This window comes from Oryctolagus cuniculus, chromosome 3 (assembly GCF_964237555.1).
Source record: "Oryctolagus cuniculus chromosome 3, mOryCun1.1, whole genome shotgun sequence".
NCBI lineage: Eukaryota > Metazoa > Chordata > Mammalia > Lagomorpha > Leporidae > Oryctolagus > Oryctolagus cuniculus.
In genome coordinates, this window is record NC_091434.1 from 36,690,119 (window position 1) to 36,713,603 (window position 23,485).

Here is a 23,485-nt window from a genome sequence, read left to right on the forward strand (position 1 = left end):
TTGCGCTGCTTTGCAAGCCTGAGCCCCACTCCCAGGTCTCCCTCATGAACCCAAGCACATGCTCAGGCCACAGCGATGACAGGAAGGTACTGGATAAGACATTTTGTTTCGGGATTATCCATGCATCGTTGCTTCCCATTACCACAGATAATTGAGAGGTGACTGTACTGGATAGCACTACCTCAGTTAGCTGCCCATCAGTGTGGGAAAACATCTGCAATTAAACAGTTACAGTAAATTAACTGAAGTAGGTGTTTTTAAAAATCTCAGATTTTTTACTAGTAAGCTAATGTTTCAAATAAGCATTTAATATGCTTTAAACTATGCACCCTTCATAGAACAAAGAACAATTTTCAGTTATTCATTTTTAACAAAACAATGTAAAGCCTATACAAAAGAAAATAAGGAAGTATACAAATCCTACTTTCTGCGCATAATTACATACTGATAACTTTCAGTAGTATTTCCTGAATTTTAAGTTAGGAATTTTAAGCAAGGCCATACATAAGGTTTTTAAACAGAAATTAGCCCACATGTTAAATGCTTCAGGATTTAGGCCTCCCAGGGTCTTCTGTACCTACTTCTTGAGAAGAATTCCTTCCATTCTTGTATTAGTTTACAACCATCCCTTTCTATCTCTGTGACTTGCTTACCTGCTAATTAATTCAATGCCTGTCCCAAAATGTTCTAGTCAGCTCTTGGGTGGCTGGGAATGACACTACTTTTTAAAGTTCTTCATGTTGCCTTTTCACCTCTCTTGATCTTTTATCATAAAGCCATGATGACCTGAACACAGACAGTACCAATTTTACTAGCTAAGAGAAAAAATGGGGCTGCCTCAGAAGAATCTCAGTTTACAAGTTTACAAGAAGTTTGGCTTAAATAATATTTTGTAAACTTCTTTTAAAACTTACCAGAAATGGATAAACCATGGACACAGTAATTAGCATTCATCTTATACATTATGGTATACTGACTTAAAAATATGTGTACTTGTTCAATTACTCAATAAAATTAAGTTTATTCTGAAAACTACATATTCTCAAAAATGTGTAATGTTACATTCTAATATCAGTTTTAAGATAAAAAATTTCAGTTACTTTTTAAAATAATATGCTTCCAAAGAACTGCAACAAAAACAACAAAGCTAGAGATGTAATTTCTTTAAAATTTTCCACCTCTGACACAGTAATCCATGTCAAGAACCTATTCTAATCCTACTTTAAAGATACACTGAGTGTGATATATATCAGTATACTACTTAATGCTAGATTGTCCTGTTAATACAAAAAAAAAAGCCTGACATTATGTATTCCTAATCAAATCTGTCCTGTTTTTCAAAATATTTGACTTAAAGATAGAATGAATGAGTGATTCCTTTAAGTATTTTTCCTAACACATAGACAGTAGAGTCAATGGAATTCCTGCCCTCAGATACCCGTTTAGAGTATTTCAGTTAAATCAGAATAATAGAGTCCAACAGAACAGATAGCGAAGCAAATATGAATCAAGGTCACTTGTGAGCCTCTCAGAGAAAGAATTCAAGACAAAAGACAGCTCAGAAACCATCTTATCAGTTCCACAATCTCACAGATGAGAAAACTGAAGTTCAAAGAAGTGTCAGATAAGCCAGCAGAAGCCAGAGTAAAGCCTAGATCCCCTGACCCTCCCTTCTCTACTCCTCTGTTTCTCTCTACGGAGAAAAAGGCTTGAGTACTGGGATTCTGAAAAGTGCTAAGGTTCTTTCCCAGGAGATGCAACAAAAGATACTGGGGGAAAAACACACTAATAGCCTAGATATCTAACATCACCAACTTCACCAACTTCATAATGCTAACAATCATACAACCCTTAAAAAAAAAAAACAAAAAAAAAAAACCTGAAAGCTTTTGCCTTTCCAATAAACACATGAACTTGTCTTTAATATGACTGAAACTGTTTCTTCAGCTCAATCTTAAATATAAATTCTCATTTTTTGTTCAAGCTACACAAGTCTGGAAAAAATGTAATATTTGGTAACAATGCAAAGCATTAAAATAATAATAAAACAAGACTCAAATATCTGAAAAAAAAAAAAAAAGTTTGGATGAGGGGCTGACAAACTTCAGCTACATGTCAGACAGATCTAACCCAAAAGCTAAGAATGATTTTAACATTTTTAAACACTTGTTAGAACATATGGGCCCACAAAACCTAAGATATTTTCCACCTAACCTTTACTTTAAAAAAAGTATGCTAATCTGTTTTAGGGTATTTACTGAGTACTCACTTTGTGAACAGAACCTATTTTCTTCTATGCCTCCAGTCTAAAGAGCAACAAAGTATTGATATTCAATGATTTCAAAAGAATTTTATCTATACATTAAACATAATTGAAAAAAATTTTAATCTTTGAGGCACATGCTACAAAACAGTAACATTTTAAAAGCTACTCTTATTCCTCAGACACAGCCTCCATCAGGTCATTTCTCCTGCTCACTCCCTCATCGAACATAGTAAGATGCACTTTTTATATACTTAACAGCTGCTGTGGAGCTGTAGCTCCTTCAACGCTTCAGGTGTTGCCCTTTAGATACTCAACTCCAAATAAGGAAGACTCAACACACTCTTGACAGCTATGATCAAGGTCTGTTATTTCTGGCCTACCAACCTATCTCTTTCTCTCCTGCTTTTTAACTATCCTATCAGAATAGCTTAAAAAGACAGTAATTCTGCCGACGCCGCTCACTAGGCTAATCCTCCACCTTGCGGCGCCGGCACACCGGGTTCTTGTCCCGGTCGGGGCACCAGATTCTGTCCCGGTTGCCCCTCTTCCAGGCCAGCTCTCTGCTGTGGCCAGGGAGTGCAGTGGAGGATGGCCCAAGTGCTTGGGCCCTGCACCCCATGGGAGACCAGGAGAAGTACCTAGCTCCTGCCATCGGATCAGCGCGGTGCGCCGGCCGCAGCATGCCAGCCGCGGCGGCCATTGGAGGGTGAACCAACGGCAAAGGAAGACCTTTCTCTCTGTCTCTCTCTCTCACTGTCCACTCTGCCTGTCAAAAAAAAAAAAAAAAAAAAAAAAAAAAAAAAAAAAAAAAAAAAAAACACCTTGAAATTCTTATCAGATTAGCAACTTGTCAACCTCTCTCCTTTGCAGAAGACCAAGTTCATCTATTTCAGTGTGCTAAATACTATTTATTTCCCTCCAGAGGCCTTTTCAAAACAAAACCTACTTCTCATTAAAACTCACCACTTCTTGCTTTTTTAACTTAGAGAGAAAACAACAATACAACAAGCAACAAAATACACAAAATGTCTAGGGATGTGAAAACAGCTTTATAAAGGCAAATTCTGATCTAAACTAAAAAATGCTAAGAAGAAATCCCTTTTAATCAGTCTGTTAAGTTTTCAAATAGCCAAAATAGAAGGCCTACTACATTTGAATTAATTATATGGAATAGAATATATCTCATTACAGAAATTTGCTAAATTTCAGGCTCTCAAAAATGGTTAGTTTGTTGATTTCAAGAATCCTAGTCTTAACCCTCAAGATATACAAAAGAGATTAATATACCCTTTTTTAAAAAGATTTATTTATTTGAAACTCAGAGTTACGCAGAGAGAAGGAGAGGCAGAGAGAGAGAGGGGGGGGGGGGAGAGAGAGAGGTCTTCCATCCACTGGTTCACTCCCCAATTGGCCACAACAGCCAGAGATGCACTGATCTGAAGCCAGGAGTCAGGAACTTCTTCCGTGTCTTCCATTCGAGAGCAGGGGCCCAAGGACTTGGGCCATCTTCTACTGCTTTCCCAGGCCAGAGTAGAGAGCTGGATCGGAAGTGGAGCAGCCGGGATTTGAACCGGCACCCACATGGAATAACAGCATTGCAGGCGGCGGCTTTACCCACTACGCCATAGCATCAGCCATATTATACACATTTTCAAAGATTATATTTATTCCAGAAGAGCTCTAATCATTCAGGTCTAAAGAGTAATGAATGCTACCAAATTTACTCAAATGACAAGAGTCTAAAATATACAACTTCAAAGATCTTTCCAAAAATTCTCAGGCAGAGGCACAGCTGGTTAAGCCACAGCTTATAATGCCAGCATTAGAGTGCTGGTTCCAGTCCCAGGTGCTCTGTGTATAATCCAGCTTCCTGCTAATGCACCTGGAAGGCAGCAGATGATGGCCCAAGTGCCACCTGCCACCTACATGGGAAACCTGAATGGAGTTCCTGACACCTGGTTCAGCCTGGCTGAGATCTGGCTGTTGCAGCCAGTGAACTAGATGATGGATGGAGGTTACCAACCTCCCCTCCACTCTGTCTCTCGGCCCCTCTCCCTCTCTTCAAATAAATAAACTTTCAAAAATCATTTATGTTTTTAAAATTGCCTTTTTAATTGAATTAGTTTTTCACTTAAGTATTACTTAAGATGGCCCCAAACATAGAAATGGTTATGAGAGCTATGATAGCCGGCGCCGCGGCTCACTAGGCTAATCCTCCGCCTAGCGGCGCCGGCACCCCGGGTTCTAGTCCTGGTTGGGGCGCCGGATTCTGTCCCAGTTGCCTCTCTTCCAGGCCAGCTCTCTGCTGTGGCCAGGGAGTGCAGTGGAGGATGGCCCAAGTCCTTGGGCCCTGCACCCCATGGGAGACCAGGATAAGTACCTGGCTCCTGCCTTCGGATCAGCGCGGTGCACCAGCCGCAGCGCGCAGGCCACGGCGGCCATTGGAGGGTGAACCAAAGGCAAAGGAAGACCTTTCTCTCTGTCTCTCTCTCACTGTCCGCTCTGCCTGTCAAAAAAAAAAAAAAAAAAAAAGCAAGCAAGCTCATTATGATAGGGGCTGGCGCTGTGGTATAATGGTTAAAGCCGCCGCCTGCAGTGCCAGCATCTGATATGGGCGCCAGTGCAAGTCCTGGCTGCTCCACTGCCAATCCAGCTCTCCGCTATGGCCTGGGAAGGCAGTGGAGGATGGCCCAAGTCCTTGGGCTCTTGCACCCACGTGGGAGACATGGAGGAAGCACCTGGCTCCTGATCAGCGCAGCTCTGGCCGTTGCAGAGTGAACGTTGGGAGTGAACCAGCAGATGGAAGACCTCTCTCTCTACCTCTCCTTCTCTCTCTGTGTAACTCTGACTTTCAAGTACATATATAAATTAAAAAAAAAAGCTATGATATACACATACAACATTATGCAGCCATTGAGAATATTTACTAAGAATTTTAAAACATGTTTATATCAATGCTAAATTAAAAGGGCAGGGCTCAAAATTCTGTATCGATTAAAATCACAGTATACTTTAAAAACTATTTACAGGGAAAATTATTATAAGGAAATATGCCAAAATATTAACAGGGAAAAGCTTAGGAGGCAGAGAAAGGGTTTTTCTTCATTTTCATGAGGATGACTTTTATAATGAAAAAAACATTTAATTTTAAAAGTTCTGTGTAAAGAAATCTTAAAACGTTTGCTAACTACTTAGCCTTTCCATTATTAAGTATTCCATTAAACGTGCATTCCATTCTAGTAAACATGAATCTTATCAACAGAAAAAAAAAAAAACTAAGTCACCAAGCTACCAATTACACACTTGTTAAGTGACAAAGATGTGTGAAATTTGGAAAAATTGAAAGAAACAGCAAGCTTTCATTGTAGAGCTGATTGTGTTACCACTTGTAAAATTTAGTTTCCTGCCAGAATCACAGAGAAGGTAATCATCCCACCAAAAAAAAAAAAACCAAACAAAAAAAAAAACAACTCAACATGAACCTCATACCGAAGTTTGTATCTTCCAAACCATACATATGCGTGAATCACATAATAAAGGCTGACAGCATTACGAAGAGCCTTTGTTTACTGTTAAGTGTTCCTCACAAGCAAATAGGAAAATAGTGTGGCCTCACTTGTGAAATATGATTGATTGAAGATTCCATCCTCCGCAGCTGAGAGGCCTGGATATCCAGCATCTGCAGGACATTGTTGGCCAAGGTGTTTATCAGATAGGCAACACTTGCTAAGGACTGGGTGGTGTAGGCTTTGGTTTCTTCTAGGGCACGCTGCTTATCTGCTGACTAGGGGAAAAAACAAACCAATGATCATTAATTCAAAAGCAGCCCATTACCAGATGACTAGCCTACAAGTGTATTCATAAAAATCATGCTGCTAAATCTACACACAAATATTCCAAAAACAAATTATCAGTACACATTCACCCAAAACCCACCTATTAATTGAGTTCACTAACAGTTTCATATTAAACACACACATCTTTGTACAGATGCACATCAAACCCTTAAGGCATTATTTTAAAAATGAAAGCCAATGGATTTCTGTTAACAAAGAGTTCCCATGTACCCTTTATCCCACTTCCTCCATTATTAACATCTCATATTTGTGTATCTGTAGCAATTAATGAATCACAATTGGTTTCCTCTTTTTTTAATCCAAACTCCTTTAATCTACCTCATCCCATCCCAGCCTCTAGTAATCAACATTCTATGTTCAAACTGCACTTTTTTTTAAGCACCTACATAGATGGGAAAGCATGCAGTATTTGTCTGTCTATATCTGGCTTATTTCATTCAACATGAAGTCCTCCAGCTCCATCCATTTTGTTGCAAAGAGCAGGATTTCATTCTTTTCATAGTTGAATAGTGTTTCAATGAGTGTAAAATTATTTATTTGAAAGCCAAAGAGATCTTCCATCTACTGGTTCACTCCCCAAACAACTACAACAGCCAGGGCTGGGGCCAGGCACCTGAGTGCCATCTTTGTTTCCACTTGGGTGGCAGGAATCCAAGTACTGAGGTCAGCGTGTACTGCCTCGCAGGCACACGAGACGGAAGCTGGATCAGAAGCAAAGGGTAAAGGACTCAGCTCGGGCTCCCAGATATGGAATGTGGACATCCCAGGTAGCGGCTTAATCTGCAGCACCGGGAACAACACCCCCCTCCCCCCCAGTGGATATGTTAAGCAATGGCAGCAAGTATACAGCATCTCAAAGTCACTGCTTGGAAAGACACCATTAATTAGAATGCTGGCATACTTGTATACTTGTTTCTACTTCCATTTAATTCTTCCTTTCACTCTAACATCTGAAATGTGGCCATGATTTCTGATTAACGCATTACTAAGATAATGACAAAAATGGCACAATGATAATAATAAAATAATGAAAGGCTCTTTTTTTTTGAAGATTTATTTATTTATTTGAAAGCCAGAGTTATGGAGAAGCAGGAAGAGAGAGGTCTTCCATCCGCTGGTTCACTCCCCAACTGGCCGCAATGGCCCGAGCTGTGTCAATCAGAAGCCAGAAGCTAGAAGCTTCTTCCAGGTCTCCCATGCGGATGTAGGGGCCCAAGGACTTGGGCCATCTTCCACTGCTTTCCCAGGCCATAGCAGAGAGCTGGATCAGAAGTGGAGCAGTCAGCACCTGCTTTACCCACTACCCCACAGCGCCAGCCTCAAGGCTCTTTTCTCACCAAGAATTTTAAGTGTTATAACTCTATGGGATATAAATTGCCAAGAATCCTAAACCCCACTAGAAACAATAGAAACCCCCATAGAAACAACAGACAAAGTGGCTCATTATTTCGAAGTCTGTACATATTCTATGCTGCTACAACACCATCTTGCCCTAGTTCTGGCTCAGCCGAAAGCACACAAGCCTCTGACCCAGAAACCTTTTATGCTAATATCAGCGCTGCCATTTACTACACTACATCAACTTAGACAATCAGGATGTAAATAAATCCCTGATGTAACCATTATGAGAAGCTGTGACCATCAAATATGATAACTTATAAACCATTTTCTAAACGTATAAATCATAATAACTGTCATCTCCTTGAGTGATTTAAAAAAATTATTTGAGGGGAAGGAACACAAAGAGCAATAGAGAGAGGGAGATAGAGAGACTCTATCCATTGGTTCACTCCCCAAATGCCTGCCAAGGCTAAGGCTGGGCCACACTGAAGATTGAAGAGCTGGGAATCTAATCCAAGCCTCCCGTGTTGGTGCAGGAACTCAGTTACTTAGCAATCACTTGATGCCTTCCCGGGTCTACAATATCAGGAAGCTGGAGTCAGGAGCTGAAGCTGGGAATCAAATCCAGGTATTTCCATGTGGGACAAGGCCTCTAACCCTGTAATCTGAACCTTCCAATCTCATCTCATCCACAGACTACAGAAATCAGAATCATTTTCCCCAGCCATTTTTTTCCCCAGGATGTGGGAATTGAAGGTACCAAACTGTTTAGAAGAAGTAGGTAACAATCAAATAATAATTTTAACTTGAGAAAAGTTAAAACTCACTCCCAATTTTTTCCTTTTCTATTCCAATCCTTAATTAATTTTAGGCTTATCAAAGGTTGAATTAACAACAGTTAACTTCAAACTTGAAGATACTTTGAAAAACAACAGCCGGCGCCGGGGCTCACTAGGCTAATCCTCCACCTTGCGGCGCCGGCACACCGGGTTCTAGTCCCAGTTGGGGCGCCGGATTCTGTCCTGGTTGCCCCTCTTCCAGCCCAGCTCTCTGCTGTGGCCAGGGAGTGCAGTGGAGGATGGCCCAAGTGCTTGGGCCCTGCACCCCATGGGAGACCAGGATAAGTACCCGGCTCCTGCCATCAGATCAGTGCGGTGCGCCAACCGCAGCAGCCACTGGAGGGTGAACCAACGGAAAAAGGAAGACCTTTCTGTCTCTCTCTCTCACTGTCCACTCTGCCTGTCAAAAAACAAAACAAAACAAAAAAAAACACCACAACAACATACGTTCCAGGATTCCATATACCTACTTTGAAAAGTTATATCTGTTTCAAATATCGTAACTGCTCATGCCAAGGGATGCTAAAAATTATATTATTAAAATTATGTAAATTAAAACTGCACTTATAAATTTTATTTATAAAACATTTCTTTTTAACATTTAACATGAATATCCTACAGTTAAGGATAACAGAATTTCAGTTCTTCTATTTGCCTAACTTTTTCACACTAGGGCCGCCTAAGCAGATGATTCAAACAAGTTCCATGGATTTTCCAATTTTAATATTATCAGATGGCATCAGTATAATAATTACTATGGGGGCCACATGTTGTGGTGCAGTTTAAAGGCAAGCCACTGCCTGCAATGCCGGCATCTCATATGGGCATCAGTTCAAATCCCAGCTGCTCCACTTCTGATCTAGCTCCCTGCTAAAGAGCCCAAGAAAGCAGCAGATGGCCCAAGTACTTGAACCCCTGTTACCCACACGAAAGACCCAAATGAAGCTCCTAGCTTCAGCCTAGTACAGGCCCCGCCCCTGCCACTGCAGCCATTTGAGGGGTAAACCAGTGGATAGAAGATGTCTTTCCCTCTAACTCTGCCTTTCAAATAAATAAATCTTGAAGAAAAAAAAAAACTAAGAAAAACTATGAATACTAGATAACTGTTTTCCACAAGATTTAGATATTCTCAAAGAACCAGCAGTTTTCTTTGTATTATCTTTACAATTTCCACAGTAATTATGAGAATACCCCCAAAACGGCTGTGAAAAATGGAATTAAAAGGTAAATCAATTTGGGTACAAAAAACTTGGAAACCCAGTTTTTCCATAATAGACATCTTTTTTTTTTTTTTAATTTTTGACAGGCAGAATGGACAGTGAGAGAGAGAGAGACAGAGAGAAAGGTCTTCCTTTGCCTTTGGTTCACCCTCCAATGGCCAGCGCATCGTGCTGATCTGAAGCCGGGAGCGAGGTGCTTCTCCTGGTCTCCCATGGGGTCCTGGGCCCAAGCACTTGGGCCATCCTCCACTGCACTCCCGGGCCACAGCAGAGAGCTGGCCTGGAAGAGGGGCAACCTGGACAGAACCCGGCGCCCTGACCGGGACTAGAACCCGGTGTGCCGGCGCCACTAGGTGGAAGATTAGCCTATTGAGCCGCGGCGCCGGCCCACAATAGACATCTTATATGAACTTTTTTGAACACTTTACAAAGTTAACAGAATCTCCAAATTGACATTAAAAATTTAAATATTTCTTTATTTGTAAGGCAGAGTGAGAGAGGAGAGAGAAAGGCAGAGTGAGAAAGAGAGAAGGAAATAAATCTTCAATCTGCTGGTTCACTCTCCAACTGCCCAAAACAGCTAGGGCTACGCCAGGCAGAAGCCAGGAACCAGAACTGCATCTGGGTTTCCCACGTGGGTGGAAGAACCCCATGCACTTGGACCACCTTCTGCTGCTTTCCCAGGTGCATTAGCAGGAAGCTGGATCAGAAACACAGTAGCTGCAATGCAAACTGGGATGCTAGTGCTGCAAGTAGCAACCCAACTCATGTACCACAACACTAGCCTCAAACAACAAAATGTATATATTCTGGAATGACTAAATGATAACTCTAAAACATAAAGCAAATTCAGCACTTCTTATGGTGATAGTATTAGGCCCAAGTCATGTTCCCAGGAAGGAGTTTCTAGGCTCTTGGCTTCAAAGAGGCCCAGACCTGGCAGTTATAGACATTTAGAGATTGAACCAGCAGAGGGGAAATCTCTTTTGATCTTTTTTCTTTACTTCGTTCCTCCCTTCAGTCTTTCTCTCTCTCCCTTTCTGCCTTTCAAGTGAAAAGAAACATTAAATAAATAGCCACAGCACTTTTATCAAAGTTACAGTGCACACTTAGGAAAACAGAGATGTCTCACTGCCCAATCTCCATACAGCTCCTGGTGGCAAAACTCTTGAGGGTGGGCACTCATCCTTCTGCATCTCAAACATGAGCTATGCATCATCTGCTGAAGTACACCTACTTTAAGGTTCCCAGGAACCACAGCTACTTCAATCACATAAAGAATGCAGGAAGGGGGCAGAATGTTTAACAGATTTTTTGGATTTCCAGAAGCTGTGGCACCATCCAAGCTGCTCAGGCCTTATTGCAGTCTCTAAGCAGAAAATTTAAACTTGCTTCTCAACTTGATGTTCTGGGGTTGATGCTGGCAAATAAGAAGGGGAGCCCTACACTCAGGGGCTGGCACTGTGGTACAGGGATTAAGCCACTGTTTGCAACACAAGCATCCCACATTCAAGTGCCAGTTGGGGTCCCAGCTGCTCTGCTGTGCTCTGCTTCCCATCCAGCTGCTTCCTAATGCACCTGGGAAGGCAGTGGAAGATGGCCCACATATCTGAGCCTCTGCCACCCATGTAGGAGGAGTCCCAGATGAAGTTTCTAGGTTCCTGGCAGTTGCGGACTTTTGGAATCTCTCTCTCAGATATTCTATCCACTGGTTCACTTCCTCTGTTCCTCTATCTTTCAGAAAATAAATAAATCTTAAAACAGAGGAAAGTACTAAGAAATAAGCAACAAAAAAGGGAGTGAAGGGTTAAAAGGCTAAACATGCAATAATAAGTTAGCTCAGCCTACTATGCAATCATTAAAAATGTTGATAGGGGAGCAGGCTTTGAGCCTAACAGTTACGACCCCTGCATCCAACATCAGACTGCTTGAGTTCAATGATGGTTTGGTTCCTGATTCCAGCTTCCCACCAATTCCAACCCTGGGAAGCAGCAGGGAAAGGTTGGGGCCAGCACTGTGGTGTAGTGGGTAAAGCTGCTGCCTGCAGTGCCAGCATCCCATATGGGCACCGATTTCAGTCCCAGCTGCTCCACTTCTGATCCAGCTCTCTGCTATGGCCTGGGAAAGCAGTGGAAGATGGCCCAAGTCCTTGGGCCCCTGCACCCGCGTGGGAGACCTGGAGGAAGCTCCTGGCTCCTGGCTTCGGATCAGTACAGCTCCAGCCCTTGCGGTCATTTGGGGGGGTGAACCAGAGGATGGAAGACCTCTCCCCTCTTTCTCTGCCTCTCTGTAACTCTGCCTTTCAAATAAATAAATGTTTATATAAAGAAATGTATATATAAAGGACTGGATTCCTGCCACATGGGAGACCTGGATTATTGTCCCAGCTTCTTCCTCTGGCCATGGCCCAGATCGAAGCGTTGCAGGAATTTGGGGAGTGAACCAGCAGATGGAAGCTCTGCCTCTGCCTCTCATATTTATTTCACAGTCACATATTGCTTCACTATGTGTTTATCACTTAAGGAAATGAACTACAAAGAATGAAATGTACAGTATGTATGTAATTATGTAAAAATGTGTCTAACATGAATAGGGAAAAGGGAAAACTTTACATCAGTTAAAGCATTAGGGAAATAAAACAGTAATGCTTTTTCTTCAAAAAAATGTTTGAATGTGATTAAAATATTGTATTATTATAGTAAGCTAAACAAGTTTTAAGAGGTGACATAATACCAAAAGCACAGGCAACAAAGGAAAAAGCTAGGTAAGATGGATTTCCTCAGAATTAAATATCTGTGCAAAGGGCATTCTCCATACAGTGAAAAGACAACCCACAGAATGGGAGAAAAATACTTGCAAATCTGGCAAAGGTTTAACCAGAAATTACCAAAATCTTCTACAAAGCAACAACAAAAAACAAACCAACTGTAAAATGGGCAAAGGACTTTAATAGACATTTCTCCAATAAGCAAATGAACAATAAGGACACTAAAATGTTCAAGACCATATCATCAGAAATATGCAACTGAAAACTGAGATACTACTTGATACCATTAGAACTGTTATTATTAAAATCCCCAGAAAATAACAAGATTTGGTAAGGATGTAGACAAACTAGAACCTTGTACATCACTGCTAGGAATGCACAATGGAGCAGCCACTTTGGAAAATAGTCAGGCAGTTCCTCAAAAAAATTAAAAACACAGAATCACCATAAGATCCATTTGTAGGCATATAATCAGAAGAAAGCAAGCACTCAACAAGCTACTCATCCATCAATGTCACAGCAGAATTACTTACAACAGTGAAAAGGTAGAAATGGGGGCCAGCGTGTGGCACAGTCAGTAAAGCTGCCGCCTGCAGCACTGTCATCCCATATGGGTGCCGATTTGTATCCAGGCTGCTCTGCTTTCAATCCCACTCCCTGCTAATGGCCTGGAAAAGCAGCAGAAGATGGCCCAAGTGCCTAGGCCCCTGCATTCGCATGGGAAACCTAGCTGAAGCTCCTGGCTTTGGTCTGGCGCAGACCTGGCTGTTGCAGCCACGTGGGGAGTGAAGATGGAAGATCTCTTATCTTTCTGTCTCTCCGCTCTAACTCTGCCTTTCAAGTAAATAAAATAAATCAGAAAGAAAGAGAGATTGAGAGGTCCTAAATGTTGACAGATGAATGGAAAACAGAACGTGGTATTCACATACAACAGACTATTGTTCAGCTTTAAAAAGGAATGAAATTCTGATACCCATTACAACATGGATGAGCCTTAAAAATGTAACATTAAGTGAAATGAGCCAGACGTGAAAGGATAATATTGTGATTCCACTTATATGAGATAATATAGTACATACAAACCCACTAGGACAGAAATTAGAGCTGAAGTGTCTACGGGATGAGAGGGAACAAGGGAAAATTATCATTTAATGGATAGAGAATTTCTGTTTAGGATGATGGAAAAGGTTCTGGAAATGAATAGTAGTGACAGTTTACAAACATCGTGAACGTAATTAACGCCACTGAATTGTACAACTAAAAAAAATAGCAAATTTTATGTTATGTTAAAGTATATTTTATATTCTAGATACGTTACTTATATTTTATAACAAAAACCACCAAGCCAAAAAAAATGATATAATGATAATCTCTTAACAGGGTGTGCATGTGTCTGTTTGTATGTCTGTGTTTGTGTGTGTACATCTATATATACGTATTTTTGACCTCATCCTTTAGATTATGATAATGAAATCAACTGACAACTACATTCATGGTACATGCATTCATGGTATATCATTCACAGTAGATATGATAATTTGGGTAAATAAAATTTTTAAACCTGTAAAACAACTGAAAGCTGCAGTCATTTTCAGGCCACTGGGTCATTGTCACTGTAATGTACAATCTAGGACTGTCCCACTCTAAGACCAAATGAAGAATGTAAAAATTTTTGAAATTATCCTTTAGATTTTTTTTCCCTAAGGTTCTCCATTAACACAGTAAATGGAACTCACCAGCATGAACACACTTCTCACAAATCATCAGTGACTGATTTCTAACATTTCTGACAATAAAATCAACAAAAACTACTTTTACTTACCAATGAAGCTTCAACATTATGGTGTTGGCACTATACTTAGCACAATACATCAGAAAAGTACTGAAGGAGACACAAATGGCTTACTACACATGTACACATGTAACCTACAAAACAGAATTCACAGAAAAATTGACAAAGAACCCTTTGCTATCTCAAAAGCTAGGAATTCCATAATTATGTGTAAGATCACACTTTTGTGATTCCTATTTATCACTTGCATTTTTTCTAAGGATTTGAAACTAAACTCTTAAGTCTGTTACCATTTAGGTATTACTTGGAACACAAGAGAAATGGACTTGGTGGCATATCTGAGACACATATTTGGGCTCAATAAATTTAGAATTAAATGGGATATATCTGGCATCTTTAAAGTATGGCAACCTAGAGCAATGTTGTACCCATCACACTTCCTAGAAAACAATCTGCAATACAAAGGAGGTGTGCCAAAATGGCTGAACAGGGACAGGCATAGTGCAGTAGGGTAGGCTGACACCTGTAACGCCATCATCTCATATCAGAGTACCAGGTTTGAATCTTGGCTGCCCCACTTCTGATCCAGCTTCCTGCTAATGAGCCTGGGAAGGCAATGGAAGATATCCCAGGTACTTTAGTCACTGCAACCCATGTGGGAGATTAGGATGGAGTTCCTGGCTCCTGGCTTCAGTGTGGCCCATCCCCGGCCACTGTGGCCATTTTGGGAGTAAACCAGCAGATAAAAGATATATATTCTTTCTTTCTTTCTTTCTTCCTCTCTCTCTCTCTCACTCCCTCTGTGTGTGTGTGTGTGTGTGTCTGTCACTCCTATCATTCTGCTTCCAGATTAAAAAAAAAAAAAAAAAAAAAAAAACGCCAAACAGGGAAAAGGGTTGTGGCACAATAGGTTAAGCCTGCAATGCCAGCATCTCACATGAGTGCTGGTTTGAGTTCTGGCTGCTCCACTTCTGATCCAGCTCCCTGCTACTGGCCTGAGAAAGCAACAGAGAATGGCCCAAGTGTTTGGGCCCTTGCCATCCACATGACTGACTCAGAAGCTCCTGGCTTCAGCCTCGCCCAGCCCTGGGCATTGTAGCCATTTGGTGAGGAAGTCAGCAGACTGAAGATCTCTGTCTTGCCCTCTCTTTTCTCTCTGTAACTCTGCCTTTCAAATAAATAAAATAAACCTTTAAAAAAAAGTGAAGAAAGCATATTTCAATAATTATCTGAAAAATGGCCATAAAAGTAAATAAATAGGCCCACCGCTGTAATACAGGATTAAAGAAAGGCTTGTTTTAGGATGAGACACTGGCACACACCCACACGCTGACATCAATGATCCAATGGACGAGAAAGGCTGAGAACACAAGAGAGCTTAAGCGCAGCAACTAAATATTGAAGAAGAGCAGAGAACATGGACTCTAGACCCCAAGTGGAGTCACTGGTCTTTGACAAGAGGGGAAGAAACTTTTGGTGGAAAAGAGAAAATGGAAAAAGTTGCTACAGAAAATAAAAAAGGGCTTGTAGATGTGTAAGGTGGGAAATGAAAGTTTATTCAAGTGGATTTCATGTATGAAGTATGAGGAAAGTAATCACATGAGAATTAAAAGGGCAGAGAAGTTTGGAGACCGGAGACGGATGAAGACACCAGAGTTATTTCAGAGAGTGGAAAATACAGAGGATTAAATGAGATTATGTGTGTTGAAACCTCTGCACAGAACCTGGCACACGGGAAGAGCTCAATAAATGACAGCCCTTTTTATAGTATCTGATCTCCAAATGGACAAAGTTTTCTCAATACAAAGAAATGTTTAAGAAAAACCACTCTCGGCCGGCACCGCGGCTCACTAGGCTAATCCTCCGCCTAGCGGTGCCGGCACACCGGGTTCTAGTCCCGGTCGGGGCGCCGGATTCTGTCCCGGTTGCTCCTCTTCCAGGCCAGCCCTCTGCTGTGGCCAGGGAGTGCAGTGGAGGATGGCCCAGGTGCTTGGGCCCTGCACCCCATGGGAGACCAGGAAAAGCACCTGGCTCCTGGCTCCTGCCATTGGATCAGCGTGGTGCGCCGGCCGCAGTGCACTGGCCGTGGCGGCCATTGGAGGGTGAACCAACGGCAAAAGGAAGACCTTTCTCTCTGTCTCTCTCTCTCTCACTGTCCACTCTGCCTGTCAAAAAATAAAAAAATAAAAATAAAAATAAAAATAAAAAAAAAAAGAAAAACCACTCTCACATCTAAGAGTGATACTATGAAATTTTTAAATCAAAAATTAAACTCAAAATGTTAAAAAAATAAACTCATAAATTGAAAGACCTAAATTTAAGATACAGAAAATTAAAAACTTTGACTCAATGAAAAACAGTTATATTGAAAAGACAAGCTACAAATGGGGAAAAATATTTGTAAAATACATATTTGCTAAAGCATTAATACCCAAAATATGCAAGGAACTGTTAAAATTCAGCAACAAGAAAACAAATCAAAAAGCAAACAAAAAAGCTGGCATTGTTGAGTAGCAGGTAAAGCCACCGCCTGTGATGCCGGCATCCCGTACGGGCACTGGTTTGTGTTCTGGGATTTCTGATCCAGCTCCCTAACGGCTTGGGAAAAGCAGTGAAAGATGGCACAAGTGTTTGGGCCCCTGCACTCACATGGAAGATCTGGAAGAAGCTCCTGGCTTTGGCCTCAACCTGGCCCAAGCAATGGCCACTGCAGCCATCTGGAGCGTGACCAGCAGATAGAAGACCTCTGCCTCTCCTCACCACCTTCTAACTCTCACTTTCAAAACAAATAAATCTTTAAAAATAAAAGAAGCAAGCAAAACAACACCAAAGGTATACTAAAGATGGCAAGTAAGCATACAAAGACACTCAACATTACAGTCAGAAAGGCTTTATTGCCAATTAAAATGAGATGTCACTACACACCTAATAGAATCCTAGGCCAAAAATCCCCTGAACTAGTAATACCAAATGGAAAAGCAAGAACTCATCATTGCTCAGGAACACAAAACGTTACCACCACTTTAGAAGAGTTCGGCAGTTTCTTGTAACACTAAACTCACTCTTATGATGTAGCAATTAACTTCCTTGGTATTGACCCAGATGAGCTGAAAACATATTATCTACACAAAAATCAACATACAAATATTTACAGCAGCTTTATTCATAATTGCCAAAACTCAGAAGCAACAAAAATTTCCTTCCAAGAGTAAATGCAGAGACCAAACTATGGTATAATATACCAGGGAATAGTATTCAGCAATAAAAAGAAATGAGCTAACAAGCCAGAGAAAGACATAGAGGAATCTGAAGTATATATTGCTAACATTCTGGAAAAGACAAAATTATGGAAATAATACAATGATCAGGATTGCCAAGGAATCAGAAATGAACAGGTGGAGCACTGGAATTTTATAACAATACTGTAATGATGGGCATCATCTGTCAAAACCCATGAATATACAACACGAAGAGCAAACCCTCATGTAAACTACAAACTTTAATATCTATCAATATTGGCTCATCAACTATAATAAATGTATGACCCAAGATATCAATACAAGAGAGCAATTTTTTTTTTGACAGGCAGAGTGGACAGTGAGAGAGAGAGAGAGAGACAGAAAGGTCTTCCTTTGCCGTTGGTTCACCTTCCAATGGCCTCCAATGGCTGCCGCGGCTGGCGCGCTGCGGCTGGCGCACCGCGCTGATCCGATGGCAGGAGCCATATATAATAACAGAGACAGGGACCAGCACTGTGGTAGATCAGATTAAGCCACCACATACAATGCTGGCATCCCATTGTATGAGCATTGGTTCGAGTCCTGGCTGCTCCGCTTCCGACCCAGCTCCCTGCTAATGTGTCTGGGAAAGTGGAAGATGGACCAAGTACTTGGGCCCCTGTCACTCACTTGAGAGACCCAGATGAAGCTCCTGGCTCTTGGCACCAGCCTGGCCCAGCACCAGCCCCAACCCCAGCAGCTGTGACTATTTGGTGAGTGAACCAGCAGATAAATTTCTGTCTCTCCTTTACTCTCTAACTATGCCTTTTAAATAAAATAAAATAAAATAAAATCTTAAAAATAGTAATAATAATAGGGGCAACAAAATAAGCTTTTTATATTTCCAATCTTCTGTAGGCTTAGTCTAAAAACTAAAGTCTACTTGTCCTCAATGAGTTGTATTATGAGAGTTAACTGTGAAACTGGTTCTCAAATAGTTTTTTTTTGTGTGTGTGTGTGTGCATGTGTGTGCAAATTGTTGAAATCTTTACTTAGTACAGAATTGGTCTTCTGTGTACAAAGTCAATTGAAAATAAACCTTAATGGAGAATGGGACTGGGAAGGGGAGAGGGAGGAAGAAGAGGGGTAAGAGTGTGGGTGGGAGGGAGGGTATGGTAGGAAGAATAACTATATTCCTGAGGTTGTACTTATCAAATATGCATTTCTTAAAAAGTAAATAAATTTTAAACCATACAACATAGTTTAAAAACATATATAAATCCATAAGAAAAACATAAAAGTAAAGCAAATTCATGGGAAAAGGTAAGTAATACACAAGAAAAAACTTTAATTTTCAATTTCAATAGCACAGAAAGATTTCACATTTGAAGCCTGGAATCAACATTCATGGCTCTGCTACTTTTTAGCTGTGTAACCTTGAGCAAGATTTTCAACCTCTAAGCATTTGTCTCTCAAAGCACATAGTTTTTTTTTAATAAATCAAAAAAATTTTGAAATGCAGAACTGTGGGCTCAATTCCAGAATCAGAATCAGAATCTAAAATCCAGATTTTAATGACATGTATAGGCAATTTTTATGCCCATTAAAGTTTGCGAAGTCTCCTTTAAGCTTCAGTGTCTTCATCTCTAAAATGAAGACAGATTTACTCCAAGATTGCTCAAATTAAATAAGGTAAAACATACAAACATTTAGCAATCACCAAAAACTTGACAAATGTTGGTTGTTACAGTGTAGTGGCAACTGAAGAAAAATAAAACAAATTTTTGCAGGTTAATTAAATTACAAAATCTTTTTAAAAAGAGCAATCAAGCCTAGCTAAAACTAACGTGAGGCAGAAAATCATACACAACTGGTTAACATGTATTCAGGATGCAATCTTTCTGGGAAGCCATTTGGTGAGATTTACTAAGTCTTTAAAGCGTTCAAAATCCGTGAAACCACTTTTAGGAAACTATGCTAAAAAAATTAGAGAAAAGTATAGACAAACATTTTGTTCACATCTGGTCTTTGCAGTTATTTACATAAATATAATAAAATGAACTCTGTACGATATAATCATGAATAATCTTCCCTCACACCCCCAAGCTATATTAGGTCTCATTTTTCTGTTCCTGGATTATGTTACCAGTAGATTTTGTTGCTTTTCTATTAACTCTCAGGTATTAACAGTTTTATTCTCAAACATTAAAATGTTCAGTTCAACCTAAATCAAAACTTCAATTTTCATTCCAATTCCCCAGCTCAGATCTAAATTAAAAAATCCACAAAAGTGAAAAAGGGAAGCAGGAACTTACTATTTTTTTTTCATGATTCTTCTATTTCACTATTCCACTCTTCCTGCCTTTTACACTATGCTGCCTCTAGCTCTCTCCTCCAGGACTGGAAGAGCACAGGAAAGGAAAGCAAGGACAATAAGGCGAGGAAAAGTCCAAGGTTTGGGGTGACTGGGTTGTAGCAATCTGATGTCAACACATTCTATGCTGACACCAAACATGTCTTTTCGTAAAGCACTTTATGGTTTGCTCAGATCCTTTCTAATGTGGCACATACATTTTCCTGGCTGGCATTCCACCCTTTCACCTCAGCTTAGAAGACACAAACCACTCAGCCTCTTTGGATGGGGCACCTCCCCCAAAAAAGGCAGGTGTTTTTTTTTTTGTTTGTTTGTTTTTTAAGCAAGATTCTTGTAAAATAATCTTTCCCAGCTACCCTATGTCCACTAAACTCATGAAAGGAGAGAATTTCAGAATTTTTCCTCTCCAAACTCTGGAAGTACTAGATCCACACATCACAGTCTTCTCCCTTTTCTCTACACTAGCTGGCTTTAGACTTCACACTTTCGTGTGGGAAAGTCAGGCAACACTTTTTTTGCCCACACCCCAAACCACCCCAACTCATAAGCAGCACACATTCCAGCGGGCATCCTCTCCCTGCGCTGCATAGCTCAGGTGCTTCTGAGAGCAGCAGTCCTCAAGCGAGGGGTGGACCTCTGCTGCCCTTTTAGGAGACAATTCTTACGGTTCATTTTCTTTTGTACTTTTCTTTTTTAATGTTTTATTTATTGTCTTGAGATGCGGAGAGAAAAAGACAGAGGTCTCAACCATTGGTTCACTCCCCAAATGCCCACAACAACCAAGGCTGCAACAGGCCAAGGCTGAGGGCCAGGAACTCAATCCAGGCCTCCTTTGGGCAGGAACCCAATTACTTAGCCATCTCCTGCTGCCTCCCTGCATGTGTGCATGAAACGAGGGCGTCTTGACCACTAGACAAAACCCCCACCTATATGACTTGATTTTCTTCAAACTTGCCCAATTTAGCTGGAAATAGGAAGAGAAACAGCACAACTTTTTTTTTTTTTTTTTTTTTTTTTCCTGACAGGCAGAGTGAACAGTGAGAGAGACAGAGACAGAGAGAAAGATCTTCCTTTTGCCATTGGTTCACCCTCCAATGGTCGCTGCGGCCGGCGCACCTCGCTGATCCGAAGGCAGGAGCCAGGTGCTTCTCCTGGTCTCCCATGGGGTGCAGGGCCCAAGCACTTGGGCCATCCTCCACTGTACTCCCTGGCCACAGCAGAGAGCTGGCCTGGAAGAGGGGCAACCAGGACAGAATCCGGTGCCCCAACCAGGACTAGAACCCGGTGCGCCGGCACCACAAGGCGGAGGGTTAGCTTAGTGAGCCGCGGCGCCGGCCTATAACTATCTTTTAAGAAATCTTTTCTCAGGGTGGTGTTGTGGTGCAGCAAGTTAAGCCACATTCCATGTCTGAGTGTCAGTTTGAGCCCATGCTGTTCCACTTTTGATCTAGCACCCTGCTAATGTACCTGGGAAAGTGACAGAAGTGCTTGGGTCCCTGCCACCCATGTGGAGACCTGGATAGAGCTATAGCTGTAGCAGTCATTTGGAAAGTGACCCAGTGGAAGGAAGTGTGCCCTCTCTGTCACTCTTTCAAAATAAATTAATCTTTTTAAAAGGAAATCATTATTTATGTATGTATTTACATTAATAAACACACAGAGAATAAGGAATTACAGAAACAGTCTCATCTCTCAGCAAGTTTTATATGAATGATCTAACACCCTTTATCAAAATATAGAGGTACCTGCTGCTTGCTGTTTTCAGTTTGAGGCCTACATTATAACTACGAGATAACATGAAAAGTCTCATTTAACATCCAGTTACACAAGTGAGACCATCTGAACATTCAACAACAGTGGGAAAGCTGGCACAACTATACCATGAAATATTTAGAATTAAAAACCAGACATGAGAGCAGGCACTGTGGCACAGCAGGTTGGGCCACAGCTTACAATGCCTATATCCCATATCAAGAGTGCTGATTCAAATCCCCACTCCTCTGCTTCAGCTCCAGCTCCCTGCTAAATGCATCCTTGGCGGCAGCAGATAACAGCTCAAGTGCTTGGGTTCCTGCCACCCACAAAGGAGACATGGACAGAGCCACCTATCTTCCGCCTGGCTCAGACTTGCTTTTTGTGGGCATTTGAGGAATGAACCAATGGATGCACAATTTCTGTCTGCCTTTCAAGTAGATGAAAGCTTTTTTTAAAACCCACACATGAACATTCTTCATTTTCATGTGAAAGAACACAAACCTATTTAAAATACAGCATAATAAAAACAAAACAAAAATATTTAAAATGTAGAACATGATATTTAAGATATACTAAAACCCAGCTATTATCAAAAAATCAAGAAATAACAAATGGTGGTAAGGATATGGAGAAAGGGAACCCTTATACACCAATGGTGGAATGTAAATTAGTATGGCCATTATGGAGAAAACTATGGAGCATGGTTCTTCAAGAAATTAAAAATAGATCTAACATTTTGACCCAGCTATCACACTTTTGGGTAAATCAGAATATTAAACAGATATTCACCAGCTCTCTGCTGTGGCCTGGGAAGGCAGTGGAGGATGGCCCAAGTGCTTGGGCCCTGCACCCGCATGGGAGACCAGGAGGAAGCACCTGGATCCTGGCTTCAGATCGGCACAGTACGCCAGCCGCAGCGCGCCAGCCGTAGCGGCCATTGGGGGGGTGAACTGACGGAAAAAGGAAGACCTTTCTCTCTCTCTCTCTCTCTCACTGTCTAATTCTGCCTGTCAAAAAAAAAAAAAAAAAAAAAAGAGAGAGATATTCATACTCCCATGACTACTGCAGAAGCACTCATAATAGCTAAGATATGGAATCAACTAAGGTGTCCATTAACAGATGAGTAGTTAAAGAAAATGAGCTGTAATAAAATATTATATAGCCATAAAAAAGAATGAAATCGTGACATCTGTGGTTAAACAGATGGAACTGAAAAGCGCTGTGATAAGTTAAATGACCTAGACACAGAAAGACAAATACTACATTCTTCCACATATGTGGAAGTTAAAAAATAGCTATTCTAAACTTAGAATAGTGGTAACAACAGGCTAGAAAGAGTGGAAGGAGGAAGAATGGGGGGCGGGGTTGGATAACAGGACTAAAACATGGTCAGAAGACACTGGTTTTACTGTCCCACTGTAAGGGGGTACCTACAGTTCACAAGAATTTTTTTTTTTTTTTTTTTTGGACAGGCAGTTAGAGAGAGAGAGACAGAGAGAAAGGTCTTCCTTTTTCTGTTGGTTCACCCCCCAAGTGGCCGCTGTGGCCAGCACGCTGCGCTGATCCAAAGCCAGGTGCTAGATGCTTCCTCCTGGTCTATTATATACCATGCAAGGAAATGCAGAGAGAGTTGGTAGGCAGCAAACACAGGGCAGAGAGAAGGTGGAAATGACTGACTTGATGTGCTTATGTTGTGTCTAACTGTTGAAGTATTGCACCGTACCCTAGGAAAACGTACAAAAATATCACACATTAAACAAAAATTTTAAGTAACAGGCATGGGCATTTGGCACAGCAGTTAGTACACTGCGTGGGATACCCACATTCTATACTGGAATGCCTGGGATCTAGACCACCAAACTCCATTCCCGATTCTAGCTTCCTACTATCGCACACACTGGGAGGCAGCAAGTAATCGCTCAAGTACTTGAGTCCCTGCCCAATGTGGAAACTCACATGGAGCTCTGGGATCCTGCTGTTGTTCTTTCAGGGAATGGACGAGTAGATGAGAGGTCTCTATTTCTTCTTCAATAAACATGTGTGTGTTAAATTTTAA

At 41.2% G+C, this 23,485-nt stretch overlaps 1 protein-coding gene across 43 annotated transcripts in view; it reads right to left on the minus strand.

The window, feature by feature from the left end:
* Positions 1-23,485, minus strand: part of ABI2 (abl interactor 2) — a 109,326-nt gene that overhangs the window by 57,099 nt on the left and 28,742 nt on the right. For 29 of the 43 annotated variants that reach the window (XM_051848282.2, XM_051848276.2, XM_051848268.2 and 26 more), the window contains exon 2: positions 5,883-6,050. The exons of 10 other annotated variants lie outside the window; for them this stretch is intronic. In XM_051848282.2, coding sequence (XP_051704242.1) covers positions 5,883-6,050 — 168 coding nt within the window. Of the gene's footprint in view, positions 1-5,882; positions 6,051-14,112; positions 14,217-23,485 lie in introns of all 43 variants that reach the window. 4 more of the 43 variants (XM_070070351.1, XM_070070352.1, XM_070070350.1 and 1 more) reach the window with 1 other exon arrangement.